Source organism: Perna viridis, chromosome 5, assembly GCF_037379345.1.
Source record: "Perna viridis isolate PV_CMFRI_1.1 ecotype Kerala chromosome 5, ASM3737934v1, whole genome shotgun sequence".
In the NCBI taxonomy this organism is placed as follows: Eukaryota; Metazoa; Mollusca; class Bivalvia; order Mytilida; family Mytilidae; genus Perna; species Perna viridis.
The window spans coordinates 14,762,301-14,780,568 of NC_142449.1; the positions used below are offsets into that span (position 1 = coordinate 14,762,301).

The 18,268-nt window shown below is 33.9% G+C and overlaps 1 protein-coding gene across 1 annotated transcript; it reads left to right on the forward strand.

Moving 5' to 3' along the window:
* The first annotated feature begins 5,219 nt into the window (after window positions 1-5,219).
* Window positions 5,220-17,596, forward strand: LOC148616182 (uncharacterized). Its single transcript, XM_088581577.1, has 6 exons — window positions 5,220-5,264; window positions 11,829-12,086; window positions 13,274-13,400; window positions 16,711-16,832; window positions 17,141-17,259; window positions 17,508-17,596. The coding sequence occupies exons 2-6, from the start codon at window positions 11,892-11,894 to the stop codon at window positions 17,578-17,580; spliced, it is 636 nt and encodes a 211-aa protein (XP_088437703.1). The 5' UTR covers window positions 5,220-5,264; window positions 11,829-11,891; the 3' UTR covers window positions 17,581-17,596.
* The last annotated feature ends 672 nt before the right edge of the window (window positions 17,597-18,268 follow it).

Sequence of the window (18,268 nt, forward strand, 5' to 3'; positions counted from 1 at the left end):
GTTCTAACGTTGTTGGGAATTTTTCAGACCTTTCTATCCTCCTGAGTACGTTGGCGAAACAGAACAACCTTTCAACAGGCGTATGAATGGTCATCGCAGTGACTACAAATGCAACCCAGACCTCCCTCTAAGTCGCCATCTTAGATCTGCCGGACACATCCAGGAGGATCTCCACAACATAGTTGTGACGATCATAGAACATAATAAGAACTGGTCAAAATGTAAAAGAGTATCTCGGGAAAGCTTTTGGATGTAGAAATTGCAAACAACTTCTCCAGATGGAATTAACGAGAAAAAAATAATTCATTTTTAGGTCTTGGATCTAAGGCTGGTACAGCACTACTTGCTATACATCCATACGTCGTACTTCTTATTTGGACTTTTTATTTTTGTAAATTGTTTTCCACAGTTAATTGTAACCTTGATAAAAAGACCCTCTTTGTTATTTTCATTCAGGCTCCTCTTCAGTTGCTTATGTGAGCCTTGATAAAGGTACAATCACCCACAGCGTACGCGATTTAGCTTCTGAATCTGTGTTGATCTTGAACTTTGTGAGTTTTATGCTGAGGAAGGATATCTGTTATTCGAAATATTCAATTTAAATTTTACCATCTTCTGGTGATGTTAAACATATTTAGACGTTTATATATATATATATACATACGAATCTTTGACTGAAATATTTATTTAATATTTATATTTGATATGGAACCTTGATATGTATTAAAACAGCGTATTTTTTGTAAGAAACAGGCAAAATGGAAAAACCAACCAAACAAACCACAAAAGAAAAAAAAACAACAAAAAAAAACCCCAAAAAACCCCAAAAAACAAAAAACAAACAAACAAACAAAAAAAAAAAAAACAAACCAAAACCCCCCCCCCCCAAAAAAAAACCCCCAAGAAACAAAAAAACAAAACAAAAAAAAAAAGGAGAGAGAATAAGTTGCTCGTAGATTGTATTTCGCCGCATTGACATAATGGGGATGGAATCATGTTTTTGTCGAATAGATCTTTATTTAGCTCGCTACACTGAAGACGAAGTCTGGCATGTAAATAGGTTCTTGCTTGTCGTCGATTCAAAATGGCTTTCACTTTCAAGGAGAAGTTTATTCATGACCATCATGGCAGCGAGGGAACTCGCGGCTTTGTATATTTCAACTAAATAATAGACATTTGAAAAAAAAATAAAATTTCGGTCTCCATATGCGCGTTTTCATAATATGTATAAAATATTTCGCTTTATTACGCGTAAGGTGTACGCGTTATTTCGCGTTATTACGCATTAGTTTCGCGTTATAACGCAAAAAAAAAAAAATCTTCGGCTTTTCAAAAATCAATGGGCTTTCGTAATATTTAACTCATTCCTTGAGCCAAAGAAATTTTGAAATAAAATTCAATAGGAGACTGGGTACACTATAAGTCATATGAGGTAATCGATTTAACACCATTTGCCTTTTTGAACAATTCGAATCGTTCGAATTTCGCATGGTATACGCGTGAATAATAAAATATATAGATATTGTAATATTTTGGTTAGACACAGACATAAGGCTAGGTCAAGATACATATTCAACCAATTACTATTATATCTAGAATATTCAATCTGTCACATATTTACACTAAAAATGCCAAATTTTATAGTTATTGGTTCACCCAACACTTAGAAAAATAGCTTTTGAATTTGACCGGGTAGCACGCAACATGTAGAAAACGTCAGGAAAAAGACATCACACCATACCTCAGTATTTATCTACTATTAAACAAAAACAAAATAAATAAACAACAATAATTTATAAAAATAGATGTGAAATTCTGAATATTTTTATAGTTAAGACGTGAACATAATTTGGTAAAATACTCTTCGTTATTATATTTTTTAAGCCGTAAGCAATAAAATAGCCAATACGTAGAGACAATTAGATCTGTAACATATTAATTGAAATTAGGACAAAAAGACTTTAAATAAGAAGACTGATTGAACATTTTAAATAAAATTTTATTGCGGATATGTAATAAATTGTCAATATATATAGTTAATAGAAGTCCCGATTAAAAAACGCGCGCACACACAAATATATATATATATATATATTGAGACAAGATTTTTTTACCTTGAGCGAGAAGCCAATCAAAAACAAATAACTTTTCTCACCATCTATTGAAAGAGTAATCAAGGGAACCAAGGTTATATCGGTAATCAAAAGAATGTAATCCAGGGACTAAGACCAGACATGGACAACAGACATCCACAACAAAGAACATAAAGTAACTATAATCATACATACAAAATAACAGAAGCAAATGAGCAACTCGGACGCCACTAAAAATTGGGAGCATGGACCAGGTGCACCGGTAGTGTAAGCGTCCTCTGCTTTTCTAGAAACACCCGCCGAGTTGCTCATAAAAAGTCAAATCCAGGGTAGACTAAAGAGGAAAGGAAAACTATGACACGTTGAACAGATCAGTTTTCATGGCGCCGATGGATACACCGTAACGATCCACGAGTTGGAAAAAAAATCTTTTTGTCATCTAACTCCTGCATAGCATCATTTCTTCCACTACCGTTTGCCAACAAAGATATAGATGCAATTAATTTGGCTAACATCCTCCATCACAAAAACGTTACCAACAAAATCCCCCCATATTTCAAAGACAAATCCGTACCAATTATTTCATATTCCTATACTTCACCCATCGCATCCAAAATTTTCAATTATAAAAGGCTATTGCAGAACCTCGAGATTGAGAACTTCAAGGCTAAACCACCTGACTGTTCTTGCAAAACCTCTCCATTCAAATATGGTCCTTCTGGTCACGTCGTTACGGGAAATTTAACTATTATCGAAAAAGAATCTCTGCGTAATGTCATTTCTAAAGGTCCCAAGTACCGTGAACCGCGCTCCATAAATTGGAATTATAACTTTAAAGTTCTTATGATGCCGCCGAGGACTATGCAAGAAAATGGATAAAACGAGAACAAGAAGACATTGATTCTCTGTCAGAGTGGTTGAAGGCCGTGAGGTCTTTAATTTTGAAAGGAATGAAAGTTTTACGTAGTCAATGACTGCCAAGGCTACATCAGTTTTCAAAGACCCCGATGTAGCTAAAACATTGTCTACTATACATGACAAATATGTTGTCGTACCAGCAGACAAAGCCCAAAACAACATTGTTTTTGTCTGCAAAACGTTTTATATCCAGTGTTCATTATCAGAGGTAGACGTAGAAAATAGTAGCAGTGATAAGACCTACACTGGTACCACTCTCTCCAAAGAAGAGATTGTGGAAAACCATAAATCTGTGCTATCCTCTTTTGGTCTCTCTACCAAGGACGATGATTTTGATTTACCGTCTATGTACTGGATTCCTAAACTTTTAACTTCTATACTCACAACTGTCAAAGAGGGTCTACAGTCCTACCACAACACTTGTTACTCCCGTAGTGGTATTAATTCAATGTGGATCCTGAAAAATTCGAAAGATTTTTTGGAAACAATCAGTCCAAGACTATTATCTGAATATAATAGTATTAAAACCTATGATTTTTCAACACTGTATACTTCTATTCCCCATACTCAGTTAAAATTCCGACTTCAAAACATTATACAGCGTTGTTTTTCCAAAAAAGATGGTACATCTAGATACAAATATATAGTTCTTGGTAGAGATTCCTCATACTTTGTAAAAAATAATTCCAAATCATCTTCCAAATATACAGAGGAAGATGTTTACAAAATGCTGGAATTTTCAATCGACAACATATTTGTCCAGTGTGGTGGACGTGTTTTTCAACAAACGGTCGGCATTCCAATGGGAACAAATTGTGCTCCTTTACTTGCTGACCTATTCCTTTACTCTTATGAGGCTGACTTTATAGCTGATCTGATCAGAAAGAAAGAATATCGTTTGGCTAGATCCTTCAATCTCAGTTTCCGCTATATAGATGACGTTTTATCTTTAAACAATCCTAATTTCGGGTATTTGATACATCGCATCTACCCAAAAGAACTTGAGATAAAGGATACTACAGACACTGTGAAGTTAGCCTCATATCTTGACCTACACTTAGAAATCGATGGTAAAGGAAAGCTATTGACCAAACTTTACGACAAACGTGATGACTTTTCATTCAGAATTGTCAACTTTCCTTTCATCTGTGGCAACATCCCTTCGGCTCCTGCGTATGGAGTGTTCATATCACAACTCATACGTTATGCCTGAGCTTGCCGAAACTACACAGACTTTTCGTATCGCGCTAGAACTCTAACAAATAGACTTCTGGAACAGGGTTATGTTGCTACAAGATTGAAGTCATCACTACAAAAGTTTTATGGTCGTCATCATGAACTCATGGATCGTTATAGTGTATCCATCAGTACCATGAAAACTGATTTATTCAATTCATTTATTTTTCATTTCCTCGTTTGTCTACCCCGGACTTGACTTTCTATGAGCAACTCGGCGGGTGTTTCTAGAAAAGCAGAGGACGCTTACACTACCGGTGCACCTGGTCCTTGCTCCCAGTTTTTAGTGGAGTCCGAGTTGTTCATTTACTTTTGTTACTTTGTATGTATGATTATAGTTACTTTATGTTCTTTGTTGTGTATGTCTGTTTTCCATGTCTGGTCTTTGTCCCTGGATTACATTCTTTTGATTACCACTATAACCTTGTTCCCTTGATTACTCGTTCACAAAGACAACATGATTTTTTGGTAATTTTTTTTTAAAAATAGACTTATTTTCTCTCCAGTAATATGTCGAATAATCCCCCCCTTTTCCAGAAAAAAACCCTTTTTTCCAAGAATCCATACCCCCAGAAAATCAAATGGTTGCTGCTTTAATAGAGGAATATATAAGAATTAATTTTCTCTATAAATGTTTAAACTTAGATTTGAACAGATGACCAATAAAATATTGTATTATCATACTTCTTGAATATTGTTAAATCAAAGGACACTTTTCTTGGTAATCCCAGGAACTTATTTTGCATACAGCATTATAAGTTATGCATTTCATTCTCAGAGATAACATATAGAATGATAGGTAATAGAAGATAATTGACATACACGATGTTCAACTGCACTATTAAAAAGGATCCTTTGATCTATCTCTCTAGTAATGTTTTTGCAATTACTTCTGTCCAAGCTGTTGTTATCTTTTAATTGGCAAAACCTTTTATTTTACCTTTTTTATTTGAAGTTTTTCCATTTTGTAGTCAACAGCTTAATGTACCGTTTGCTAACTCAAAGTAACGAAAACTGGTAAGTTGTTTTTGAAATGTTTTTTTTTTCTAAACTTGTTAGCAATAACTATGTTCCAAACCATTTGGACCATACTCATAGTCTGGACTACATTGTTGTCAACGAACTTGACCGAACTAGCATGACTAGTGTCTAGATCGCGTGGGTACATTTCGACACGGTCTGTTTGCTTCTTATTTAAAAAGAACACACTTCTAGTATATAAAACACAGACATAAAAAAGCTAACGTCAGTACATTTATCAATAGATTTTCGAAGCATTGATAGAAAATAGCATACATTTTACGCACATTGACGGCATATTTTGTGACGTGCTTTTTTTATAATAACAAATAAAAGGTAAAAATATTTTTTTTGTAAAAACTATATAATGAAGGAATTAATATCCACAAATTGGGCATACCTAACGGTATTTTACGAGTATGGCAACGAAATGTTTAGATACCTATGTCCTTTTAACCTTGTAAATTTATTCAATGAATGTAGAAACATTCCATTAAATTAGTTGTTTCCTTAACTTTAGATTAGCAACCACCAATTTAGGACCTAAAATCACAAAATATTACAATTTGAATGTTTTTTTTTATATCTAATGGTGGAAATTTGTCAAACTACATAATTATATTAATGAAATATGTCTTAAGTACAGTATTTTACAATGAAGTACAAAACAATCTGATTGGTTTAAATATGGTTACCATAGCAACCTACATTTTTATTTTTTTGTCATTTTGAAATATATGAAAATAGGCTATGTTCAGACCCGCTTTGCCAAGACAAGATAGAAGATAATATCCAATTATATGATCGGATGTGTAGCAGGACCTCTCCACTGAAACATTTCAAAAATGAAAATATATGACATATCTTTGTTTTTTTCCTCATCTGGAACCGTAATGACCCCCATAAAGACGACTTCTTCCAAATGTCATACAAAATTTTAGCTTAAGGTTGATGAGGACAGTCATGTAACTTGATACTAAAATCTTAATTTTCTATATAGTGAGAGAAATTCAAGAAGTCACAAGAGAAAAATTTCGTGGGTTGGTTTTATTTTCTGAGGTCATGTCATCTTCTAGTCAAGATGTTTTATTAACATGTGCATGCAGATTCTTGTTTTAATTTCAAAATGTTCTATAATTAAGTTGTTTCAACATAATAATACCACATTGTGATTTACTCGACATGAAGTCTAGTGCCAGATATGGTAAGTAAGAACAATTGGAAAATCAATATTTATATCCGAAAGAAAGAATATCGTTTAGCTAGATAACCTCAGTTTCCGCTATATAGATGACGTATTTTCTTTAAACAATCCTAATTTTGGGGATTTGATACATCGCATCAACCCCAAAGAACTTGAGTTAAAGGATACTACAGACACTGTGAAGTCAGCCTCATATCTTGACCTACACTTAGAAATCGATTGTAAAATCTTTACGACAAAAGTGATGACTTTTCATTCAAAATTGTCAATTTCCTTTCATCTGTGGCAACATCCCTTCAGCACCTGCGTATGGAGTGGTCATATTACAACTCATACGTTATGCCAGAGCTTGCCGAAACTACGCAGACTTTTGTATCGCGCTAGAATTCTAACAAATAGGCATCTGGAGCAGGGTTATGTTGCTACAAGATTGAAATCATCACTACAAAAGTTTTATGGCCGTCATCATAACTCGTGGATCGTTACGGTGTATCCATCGGCGCCATGGAAACGGATTTGTTCAACGTGTCATAGTTTTCCTTTCCTTTTTTGTCTACCCTACCCCGGACTTGACTTTTTATGAGCAACTCGGCGGGCGGGTGTTTCTAGAAAAGCAGAGGACGCTTACCCTACCGGTGCACCTGGTCCATGCTCCCAGTTTTTAGTGGAGTCCGAGTTGCTCATTTACTTTTGTTACTTTGTATGTATGATTTTAGATACTTTATGTTCTTTGTTGTGGATGTCTGTTTTCCATGTCTGGTCAAGGAAAAAAAGTTAAACAAATCAGTATAAATATAAATATAAATATGTCAATATATATTCCCCCTTTTCCACAAGATATTACAATCCAAAAATATTACTAAAGTGAAAAAAATAGGTCAAACTAATAGGGAACCCCGCTTTGAAACCTAAGATATATTTACTGATCAGATATCAGTTGTATTATTTTAATAACTTCATGCTCTTTGTTGTGTTTGTCTGTTTTCCATGTCGGGTCTTTGTCCCTAGATTACATTCTTGGCAATAGTTAATTTTGTTATTCACAGCTTGCAATTGATAAAAACTACAAAGTTGGAAAGTTGGTACCGGCAGTGCCAAAATTAAAGCCGGGTTATACCAGGTTTTGTAGCACACTAACATTCCGCTTCCATTACAGATAATTATTTCCGGCATATTTCAACACAAATGGGAAGCATAAAATAATCGGTATACACCATTTCCGGAAAACGTCACTTCCATCAAAACGATTTTAAGCCTTTCATGTGCCAGAGCATGTACATCATATAGCTGACGCTCCCTAGGTTCCCGTTACACAGAAATCATTCAATAGCTAGCTACTTTCTTTCAGTCTTATAGCCGCAACACATTTCCTAAGTTTTCCTTTTAAAGACATGATAAAACATATCTAAACTGGGTCTCAATGTCGAACTGTTTTCGTACTATTCTACCGTTTTTTGGTGGTAAATTACGAAGACCTGTATACACCATCTCCATTTGAATTGGAGAGTGGATGAGAAATAAAGCACCTGCTTGAATGTAAGAGTAATCAAGGGACCAGGTACACCGGTAGGGTAAGCGTCCTCTGCTTTTCTAGAAACACCTGCCGAGTTGCTCATAAAAAGTCAAGTCCGGAGTGGACAAACGAGGAAAGGAAAACTATGATCCGTTGAAAAAATCAGTTTCCATGGTGCAGATGGATACACCATAACGATCCACGAGTTCATGATGACAACCATAAAAGTTCTGTAGTGATGACGTCAATCTTGTAGCAACATAACCCTGGTCCAGAAGCCTATTTGTTAGAGTTCTAGCGCAATACAAAACGTCTGCGTATTTTAGGCAAGCACAGGCATAACGTATGAGTTGTGATATGAACACTCCATACGCAGGTGCTGAAGGGATGTTGCCACAGACAAAAGGAAAGTTGACAATTCTGAATGAAAAGTCATCACGTTTGTCGTAAAGTTTGGTCAATAGTTTTCGTTTACCATCGATTTCTAAGTGTAGGTCAAGATATGAGGCTGACTTCACAGTGTCTGTAGTATCATTTATTTCAAGTTCTTTTGGGTAGATGCGATGTATCAAATACCCGAAATTAGGATTGTTTAAAGATAAAACGTCATCTATATAGCGGAAACTGAGATTGAAGGATCTAGCCAAACGATATTCTTTCTTTCTGATCAGATCAGCTATAACGTCAGCCTCATAAGAGTGAAGGAATAGGTCAGCAAGTGAAGGAGCACAATTTATTTCCATTGGAATGCCGACCGTTTGTTGAAAAACACGTCCACCATACTGAACAAATATATTGTCGATTAAAAATTCCAACATTTTGTAAACATCTTCTTTCGTAAGTTTGGAAGATGATTTTGAATTATTTCTTGCAAAGTATGAGGAATCTCTACCAAGAACTATATATTTGTATCTAGGTGTACCATCTTTTTTTGGAAAAACAACGATGTATAATGTTTTTAAGTCGGGATTTTAACTGAGTATGGGGAATAGAAGTATACAGTGTTGAAAAATCATAGGTTTTAATGTTATTATATTCAGATAATAGTCTTAAACTGATTGTCTCCAGAAGATCTTTCGAATTTTTCAGGATCCACATTGAATTAACACCACTACGGGAGTAACAAGTGTTGTGGTAGGACTGCAGACCCTCTTTGACAGTTGTGAGTATAGAAGTTATAAATTTTGAAAGAGGTTTGGTGGTACATTTTGCAGATCCAGCTATGAAACTTATCACTGCTATTATTTTCTACGTCAATGTTGTTTTGGGCTTTGTCTGCTGGTACGACAACATACTTGTCATGTATAGTAGACAATGTTTTTGCTATATCGGGGTCTTTGAAAACTGATGTAGCCTTGGCAGTCATTGACCTACTTAAAACTTTCATTCCTTTCAAAATTAAAGACCTCACGGCCTTCAACCACTCTGACAGAGAATCAATGTCTTCTTGTTCTCGTTTTATCCATTTTCTTGCATAGTCCTCGACGGCATCCATAAGAACTTTAAAGTTATAATTCCAATTTATGGAGCGTGGTTCACGGTACTTGGGACCTTTAGAAAGGATATTACATAGAGATTTGTTTTCGATAATGGTTAAATCTCCCGTAACGACGTGACCAGAAGGACCATATTTGAATGGAGAGGTTTTGCAAGAACAGTCAGGTGGTTTAGCCTTGAAGTCCTCAATCTCGAGGTTCTGCAATAGCCTTTTATAATTGAAAATTTTGGATGCGATGGGTGAAGTATAGGAATATGAAATAATTGGTATGGATTTGTCTTTGAAATATGGGGGAATTTTGTTGGTAACGTTTTTGTGATGGAAGATGTTAGCCAAATTAATTGCATCTATACCTTTGTTAACAAAGGTAGTGGAAGAAATGATCATTTTTCGTCATCTTGACTTTTCACACAAACTGGTTTAAAGATTCTGTGGAAACCAATATCCAAAATGATGGCAACAAGTCTGTATAATGATGAGGTGAGGTCGGAAACTGCAGTGTCAAGACTTGTTTTGTAAAGGGAGTGTAGTAGAGTGAGCTGTATAGAATAAAGTTTTTTTCTAATGTGATGAAGTCCAAGAGGTTTTTGTATGAAGGGAAGGAGGCCATCTATGGAGACATCATGTAACTTAGGTGACGTATAGTGGCGATGGCCATGACTCCTTTCCCGTCTTGGATTTTTGTCAAATAAATTCATTACATTTATGCTATTGTCATATTGGCTCGAAAGCTTTCCTATACTTTTGATGTTGTCATTGCATCCGTAAGGTATTGCAGTACCTAGTCTGCATATCCAGTACTCCTCTCTTTCCCTACGATAGTTTTTACTTAGAACGGGACTGTTCGTAGGATGGTGATTTTTTTCTAAAATACGAACTTTCATGGAGAGGATTAAATGATCTTGTTGATTAAAGTGTTGATAAACTGTCGGGAATTTGGTGGTGTTAATTCCCGAACGATGACCGCACATTCTTTCATTTAATCGTTCTTGCGTTTCTCCGACATATATTAAACCACATACGTTGCATTCTAATCCATATATCAAGTTTGTTGATTTACAACTTAAGTCATCGTGACTTCTTGTATGGAAGGTTTTGTGTGTAAGGGTAACTGGAGAAGTAAGGGTCGGTTATAAGAATGTTGCATGTTTAGCAATTTTTAATACCACATTTTTATATGGTACAATGTCGTTCGTCATCGTTGTAGTCAAATATATCGTTTAACATGGTTTTATAATTTTAAAATAGTCAGAATTTTTGTACTAGAATAGATGGTCTGCAGACTGAACATGTGATTGGGTACTTTTAGTTGAATTAGTCGGGGCATTTTCCATACCAGATGTGAATTTGCTAAGATTCCCATCTGGGGACACCACATACTTACAAGACAACAGAGTGTCCGATCTACTGTCAGGTTCGGACCTTTTTATACTGGGCGACGTCCGAGCCAGTTTTTCTTTCATTCCTCTTGTTAAAACCATTAATTTTAAAACAAAATTGTATTACTGGGTTGATGATACCCTGGGGGACAAAATCCACCAGCAGAGGTATCGACTCAGTGGTGTGAAAGAGTAATCACGGTTATAGCGGTAATCAAAAGAATGTAATCCAGGGACCAAGACCAGATATGGAAAACAGACATCCACAACAAAGAATATAAAGTAACTAAAATCATACATACAAAGTAACAGAAGCATATGAGCAACTCGGACTCCATTAAAAACTGGGAGCATGGACCAGGTGCATCGGTAGGGTAAGCGTCCTCTGCTTTTCTAGAAACATCCGCCGAGTTGCTCATAGAAAGTCAAGTCCGGGGTAGATAAACGAGTAAAGGAAAACTATGACCCGTTGAATAAATCAGTTTTCATGGTGCAGATGGATACACCATAATGATCCATGAGTTCATGATGACGACCGTAAAACTCCTGTAGTGACGACTTCAATCTTGTAGCAACATAACCCTGCCCAAGAAGCCTATTTGTTAGAATTCTAGCGCGATACGAAAAGTCTGTTTCGACAAGCTCTGGCATAACTTATGAGTTGTGATATGAACACTCCATACGCAGGTGCTGAAGGGATGTTGCCACAGATGAAAGGAAAGTTGACAATTTTGAATGATAAGTCATCACGTTTGTCGTACAGTTTTCGTTTACCATCGATTTCTAAGTGTAGGTCAAGATATGAGGCTAACTTCACAGTGTCTGTAGTATCCTTTATTTCAAGTTCTTTTGGGTAGATGCGATGTATCAAATATCCCGAATTAGGATTGTTTAAAGATAATACGTCATCTATATAGATATAGAGATTGAAGGATCTAGCCAAACGATATTTTTTCTTTCTGATCAGATCAGCTATACAGTCAGCCTAATAAGAGTGACGAAATAAGTCAGCAAGTAAAGGAGCACAAAAATGGAAACCGTACGTCTGGCTATTAGCCTGAGTATGATTATTCTGTTTATGGCACCCATCAACTGCGGAAGTCTGTTTCAGAAAGTTGATATATCATCTAGTGCACTCACTCAGGAAGACAGGGATGCAATATTACACGCACACAATGACGCTCGGAGATGTGTCGAACCTCCAGCCAGCAATATGAATAGCTTGGTATGGTTAATATTAAGTCACATTTTCCAACATGGACGATAAAAAAGTTGGCATTGGTAGCGGAATATAATAAATAAAAACCCTATTTTGCGATGGCATTAATCACAAAAGATTTGTCTCTGCCATTGGAATGTCTGAGTTCAATTATACTCAATAGTTTTACACTTTTCCCGTTTTGTTTTTCTATTACACATTTAAAAAAATAGATAAAAAATAATTACTCCAATTGGTGTACCTTTCTCTCTTTTTCCGACGCAGTCGGTATAACTTCGCTTTTTACACTTTGACCTTAAGGACGTTCTTCTATGGAAATGCAAATCACCTGATCGCCATTATGTTTTACGATTGGCCAACTACTGCTAACTTAGTGGCGTTCGAACAAACTGTATCGAAAATTTGAAATTGCGTTCGAAAAAAAAAAAACAAAACAAAACAAAAAACAACAAAACAAAACAAAAACAATAAAAAAATTGACATTACGTGACGTGTTATTTTCTTCAAAGAAATGTAGAAACTTAGAAAAAGAACAAAATTTTAGTGCGTCGGCTATCTTTTTTTCAAAGATAGTACTTGTTAGAAGGTAAAGTCTAGTTTTTTTGTATGTTTTCATGTTTCATAACAGAATGTAAGAACTAAATCCGCTGGATATTAATTCAATGCTAAACGACGTAGGCTGATATAAATTAAATAAAAAAATAAAAAAAATAGGTCGACAAAATAGGGACAAACAAGAACAACATTAAATAGGACCTAGTATTGAAACTTGGCTTTAAATATCTAATCCAGTTGAATTTTATTATATATTGATAACCGGATCCGGAAAATGTTCATGTTTTGGGAACACCAAAGACAAAACAGAAGACATGAACAATGAATAAGTAAAAATAAAAAGGAATTAAAACAAAAAGAATTAAGAAAATCAAAGAAGACACACTTTGTATTGAAGACGCGTCAAGTTGGAAACAATAATAATGTGCCAGTAAAAACTACAGAAAATTATTTGATTGACATCATTAAAGTCCATCATCTATAATCTGTTTGTCAGAAACATAACATTTCTGAATATTATCTCGATATCGGTATAAAACTTTCAGTTTAGGCAAGGTATGATACGCATTTTTTTATAACCTTGATCGGAAAGCCTGTCTATTACGAAGTAATGGTGTTTTAACTCTCTACTTTTTCAGGTATGGAGCAACGAATTGGAAACAATTGCACAAGAACATGCCACAGAATGTATATTGGTCCTTAACAAAAACAGTTCATCTAATTCTACATATTCTCATGTTGGAGAAAATAACTTTGTCATCTGGGGTAAAACCTAACATTACTATAATCCTTAAAAGACATGTATATTGACTGTAAAAATTGGAATGATTTTAAGTAAATAAATCATGACATAACAATAATTTAGAAAGAGACACGATTTACTTAATCTATGACAATAATCTTTGTAGAGTGGTTATATATAAACAAAAAATCAAAACAATATTTTCAGATAACTAATAACTATTGTCATCGCTATTGTTCATTAAGTCGGATATCATTTTGAACATGGGGATTGGTTTAAAAGTACAAGATGCGTATACAGCAAAAATCAAGGAAACCAGGATTCGAACTGTAAGAAAATAAAATCCAAAGATAACAAATAGATATGGAAAATAGACGCACAAAAGACAGAACGTGAAATAATAATAATAAAACAAAAAACAAAAAACAAAGCAAATGTACAACTCGTACTCCAAATAAAAATGGGAGAATGGACCAGATGTACCTTGTAGATATACACATTTAGCTAGACTTGCACGGGCTATACATATTTATACTTTTTACTATTGTCGTACTCTAAGAAGATGGTTTTGAGAAAAGCTCAACCGAGCTTATTACCATATCCTAGTCATTTTACAAATATGAATGCAATTGATATGTTGTACCTATTGTTCGCCTAATACATATGTTTTAACTAAGCGTCCTCTGTTTTCTAGAAACAGCCGCCGAAAAGGAAACTATGACATTAGTGAACAAATCGGTTCTCAAGATTGATACACCACAGCGATCCTTAAAACTATTGTAGTTATGATTTTATTCTTATAGCAACATAAAACGTTCGCAAACTATTCTTGTAGCAACATAAAACGTTCCAAAACTATTCTTGTAGCAACATAAAACGTTCCTAAACTATTCTTGTAGCAACATAAAACGTTCCAAAACTATTCTTGTAGCAACAAAAAACGTTCCCAAACTATTCTTGTAGCAACAAAAACGTTCCAAAACTATTCTTGTAGCAACATAAAACGTTCCCAAACTATTCTTGTAGCAACATAAAACGTTCCAAAACTATTCTTGTAGCAACATAAAACGTCCTGAAACTATTTTTGTAGCAACATAAAACGTTCCTAAGCTATTCTTGTAGCAACATAAAACGTTCCCAAACTATTCTTGTAGCAACAAAAAACGTTCCCAAACTATTTTTGTAGCAACATAAAACGTTCCTAAGCTATTCTTGTAGCAACATAAAACGTTCTGAAACTATTCTTTTAGCAACAAAAAACGTTCCCAAACTATTCTTGTAGCAACATAAAACGTTCCCAAACTATTCTTGTAGCAACATAAAACGTTCTGAAACTATTCTTGTAGCAACAAAAAACGTTCCTAAGCTATTCTTGTAGCAACATAAAACGTTCCAAAACTATTCTTGTAGCAACAAAAAACGTTCCCAAACTATTCTTGTAGCAACATAAAACGTTCCCAAACTCATCTAATGAACAGTTTGTTTTCTATTAAGCTATATCAATTAAACATTTACTGATTTTTTTTTCATACAAGGTTCAAAACTGACATATTAATTAAATAGAATTAAATAAATGGAAAAGGAAACCCGTAATCAATTTGTGGCTGAAACGATCCAAACATTATGCTTAAAAAAGAATTGAAACAAGTTCAACCTTGAATATTGCATCAGACATACATTAGATAAAGTTAGAACATAAAAAGACTTTGCCTAAGTCAAATTTTAAAAAGTTACTATCAATTTTTTTAACAAATTAAAAAAAAAAGAAAAGGGGATTCGATTCATAGATTGACTCATAGATATCGCCAATAGTTTTAGTAATGAATTTATTATTATGCCTTTCTGTTCCTATCTACAACATCATGTATTAACATCTAGAAAAGGGAAACCTTATCTTTCTACTAAAATGTCGGTTCAAGCATATAAGAGTAATTTCATACTTGTCAAATGGAAATTATAAACTTTTTCATCTGCAAGTAGTTAACGATTAACTTAAAGTTTTTGCATCGTTATACCAAAAAAAAATAAGTAGGGGAGAGAGACTAAAAAAATAGTTTCAAAAAGCCGATTGCAGTTTTTGTAGGAATCATGCAAATTCTGTAGTATGTGAAACTCTCCAAAAAGTCTGCACTTTTTTTTTATTATTGTTATTAAGATGTTTTATGATGAAATGTATAATTATTCATTCAAATCTGTCTGTTCTAGGAGATAATTCACATAAAAAATCCAATGTCTATCCTATTTCAGTGTAATTCATGGACTTATTTCCCATAGTTTTTAATTCTACTGTACAGTCTATATAATTTTTTTCTCCTAAGAACAAGGGTAATTTCAAAAGCTACGTGCTATATACTGTTAACTATATCATTGTAGATAAATATTAAACATAGAAAAATGTAGACTTTCTAACCAGGTATAATATTGTTAGCTGGAGTGCTACTTCATCTGTCCATAACGTATGTTGAAGAAAAAAAGAGACAGTTAATTTATTTGTGTTATTTTTAGTTTCTTTATGGAATTGACTTCTTTTTTTTTTAAAGCTGCATTAGCTGTCAATTTCGTATCATTTGATATCTACACATAAAATGCATTAAATACATGAAATATGTGTCTGTATATTTATTGTCTTGCAAGACAAAAAATCGACCTAGATAAATTCGTATTCATGTGACGTCTGGTGACCTTAATCCGCGCATGTGCTGTAAGGGTCCCTTCTAAAATAACAAATCTGATTGCAAAGCGAAAGTGGTTATTCAATGACAAGGCAGACCGGCGGAATCAAGCCGTAAAAGAAAACAAGTTTGAATATAACGCAAGGATGCTTTTGAAATTAACGTATTGTGATATAATGTGGCTCAAATATTGTCATTATTCATTTGAAAACTAATCAAGAAATAGATAAATCGAAATTGAAAACAAAATGCTAACCTGTGTGTCCGTTATTGTTATTTTATTATGTCCTGTAGGTAATCTTCAGAAGTAATGACGAAAATAGTTAGATCAGAGCTATCGATCTTCTCTGATAAAAAAACCCGTTATTTTTCACAATATTCCTTAGGTATTATCGACATTGATTGCTACAATTGCAAGGCTACAAAATTATTTCATTGAATCAGCAAAATTCAGCAGAATCAAAACTGAACAAATTTGACAGCTATTGCAGCTTTAAACAACGGAATTCATCGAAATTCTCGGGTTTAAAATTTCATTCGTATTTTTCTATTACTGACCTAATATGAAAAGTTTTATGTGTTTACATGATTGCAGGAATATACATAACAACTATTTTTACATGTGACACTCTAACTAGAAATTAACATGTATTGCTTTCAGGAAGCATTAAAAGTAGTCAAATTATAAAACTAGCGATGGACTATTGGTTAGTTAAGGAAAAGCCAAACTATGATTACGAGTCAAACAACTGTCAAAGCAGAAGATGTGATCATTATACACAGGTATGTAATAGTTTACTATTTTTCTTATTTTAAGACAATTGATCATTTCACTTTAAGAGAATGTTAGCCTCTCTCATAGAGCTACCCATTACAGTTTTTGTTTCAGTTTTCATGCTAATCCTTTCGCATGATACATTATATCACGTAAAAATTTAAGGAACTGTAGCGTGATAGCATTTACCCCTATACCTTAGATATAAATATTTCAGAACAGTACAGTTAAATCTGTATTATTTGCATTCGTAACCCGAGTCAAATATCTTTGTCATGTATTGTAGATTGACTTTACGTGTGTTTTTTCATGACAGGGAATATGGGCAAATAGTACTGACATCGGTTGTAGTCTTGTTTTCTGTTCGACATTAGAAGAACCTTATGGGGAAGATACGCACAATGCTAATTTCTTAGTCTGTAATTATGGACCAGGGTAAGATTTAGAAGCAAAAGATATTACTTCATATTTTTTTTAAGGATAAGACTGAGAAACAGTATAGTTTGTTTATTTCTGGGCATGTTTGATTAGCTTTATCATAATTAAAAAGATATTTTTGCATATATTGCCAAAATTAAACTTTGTTCCATGCCAATAAGTATTTACTTTGAAATAACACTGCATAAATTTATCTTATCATGTCGTATATTTTTTTATTTGGCTATAACCTGTCCCTTTTCTAGAGGTAATATCGTTGGACAGAAACCATATGAAGAGGGATCTACAGCAAGACGTAAGAACTGTGGACAAAAATAAAACCCAAATTTTGAAATATGTTTTTATTTGCACCCATCTTTCAAATAAGGCATCAAATTGTTACATTACTATTTACATTTCTCCCCTAACTCACAAGGAATTAAATATTTTGGTAGGAAATTTGATTGTTTTTTAACAGGGTTAACATTTTCTGGCATTTAAGAAGGTATAAATGATCGTGTTAGTCGTCATCTTATCACTAAAAAAATCATGTAACATCAAAGCGAGATAGAAAACGATGTGATCCAAAACTGATGTACAGTGATAACTGTCAAAACCTTTGAACTTTAAATTTGGTACAGGTGTTCTATTCACCAGGTGTTCTATTTGCCAGGTGTTCTATTCACCAGGTGTTCTATTAACCAAGGTTCCAAATACATTAAAATTTATAAAAAGGAACTAAAAAGTGTCTGGTTGAGACAAGTTTTCGAATTCTTCAAGGGTCAAACGTACGTAAGATTAATCAAGGGAACCAAGTTTGGATATAAAAATAACATATACCAAAGATAAAAACTAAACCGTGAAAAAAGGCAAACATGTCAAAAAAAAACAAAACAAAAAAAAACAAAACAAACAAACAAACAAAAAACAAAAAAAACCCAAAAATAAAAAAAAAACAAAAAAAACCCCAAAAAAACAAAAAAACAAAAAACCAAAAAAAAACATGAAATAACCAAAATATAACGTT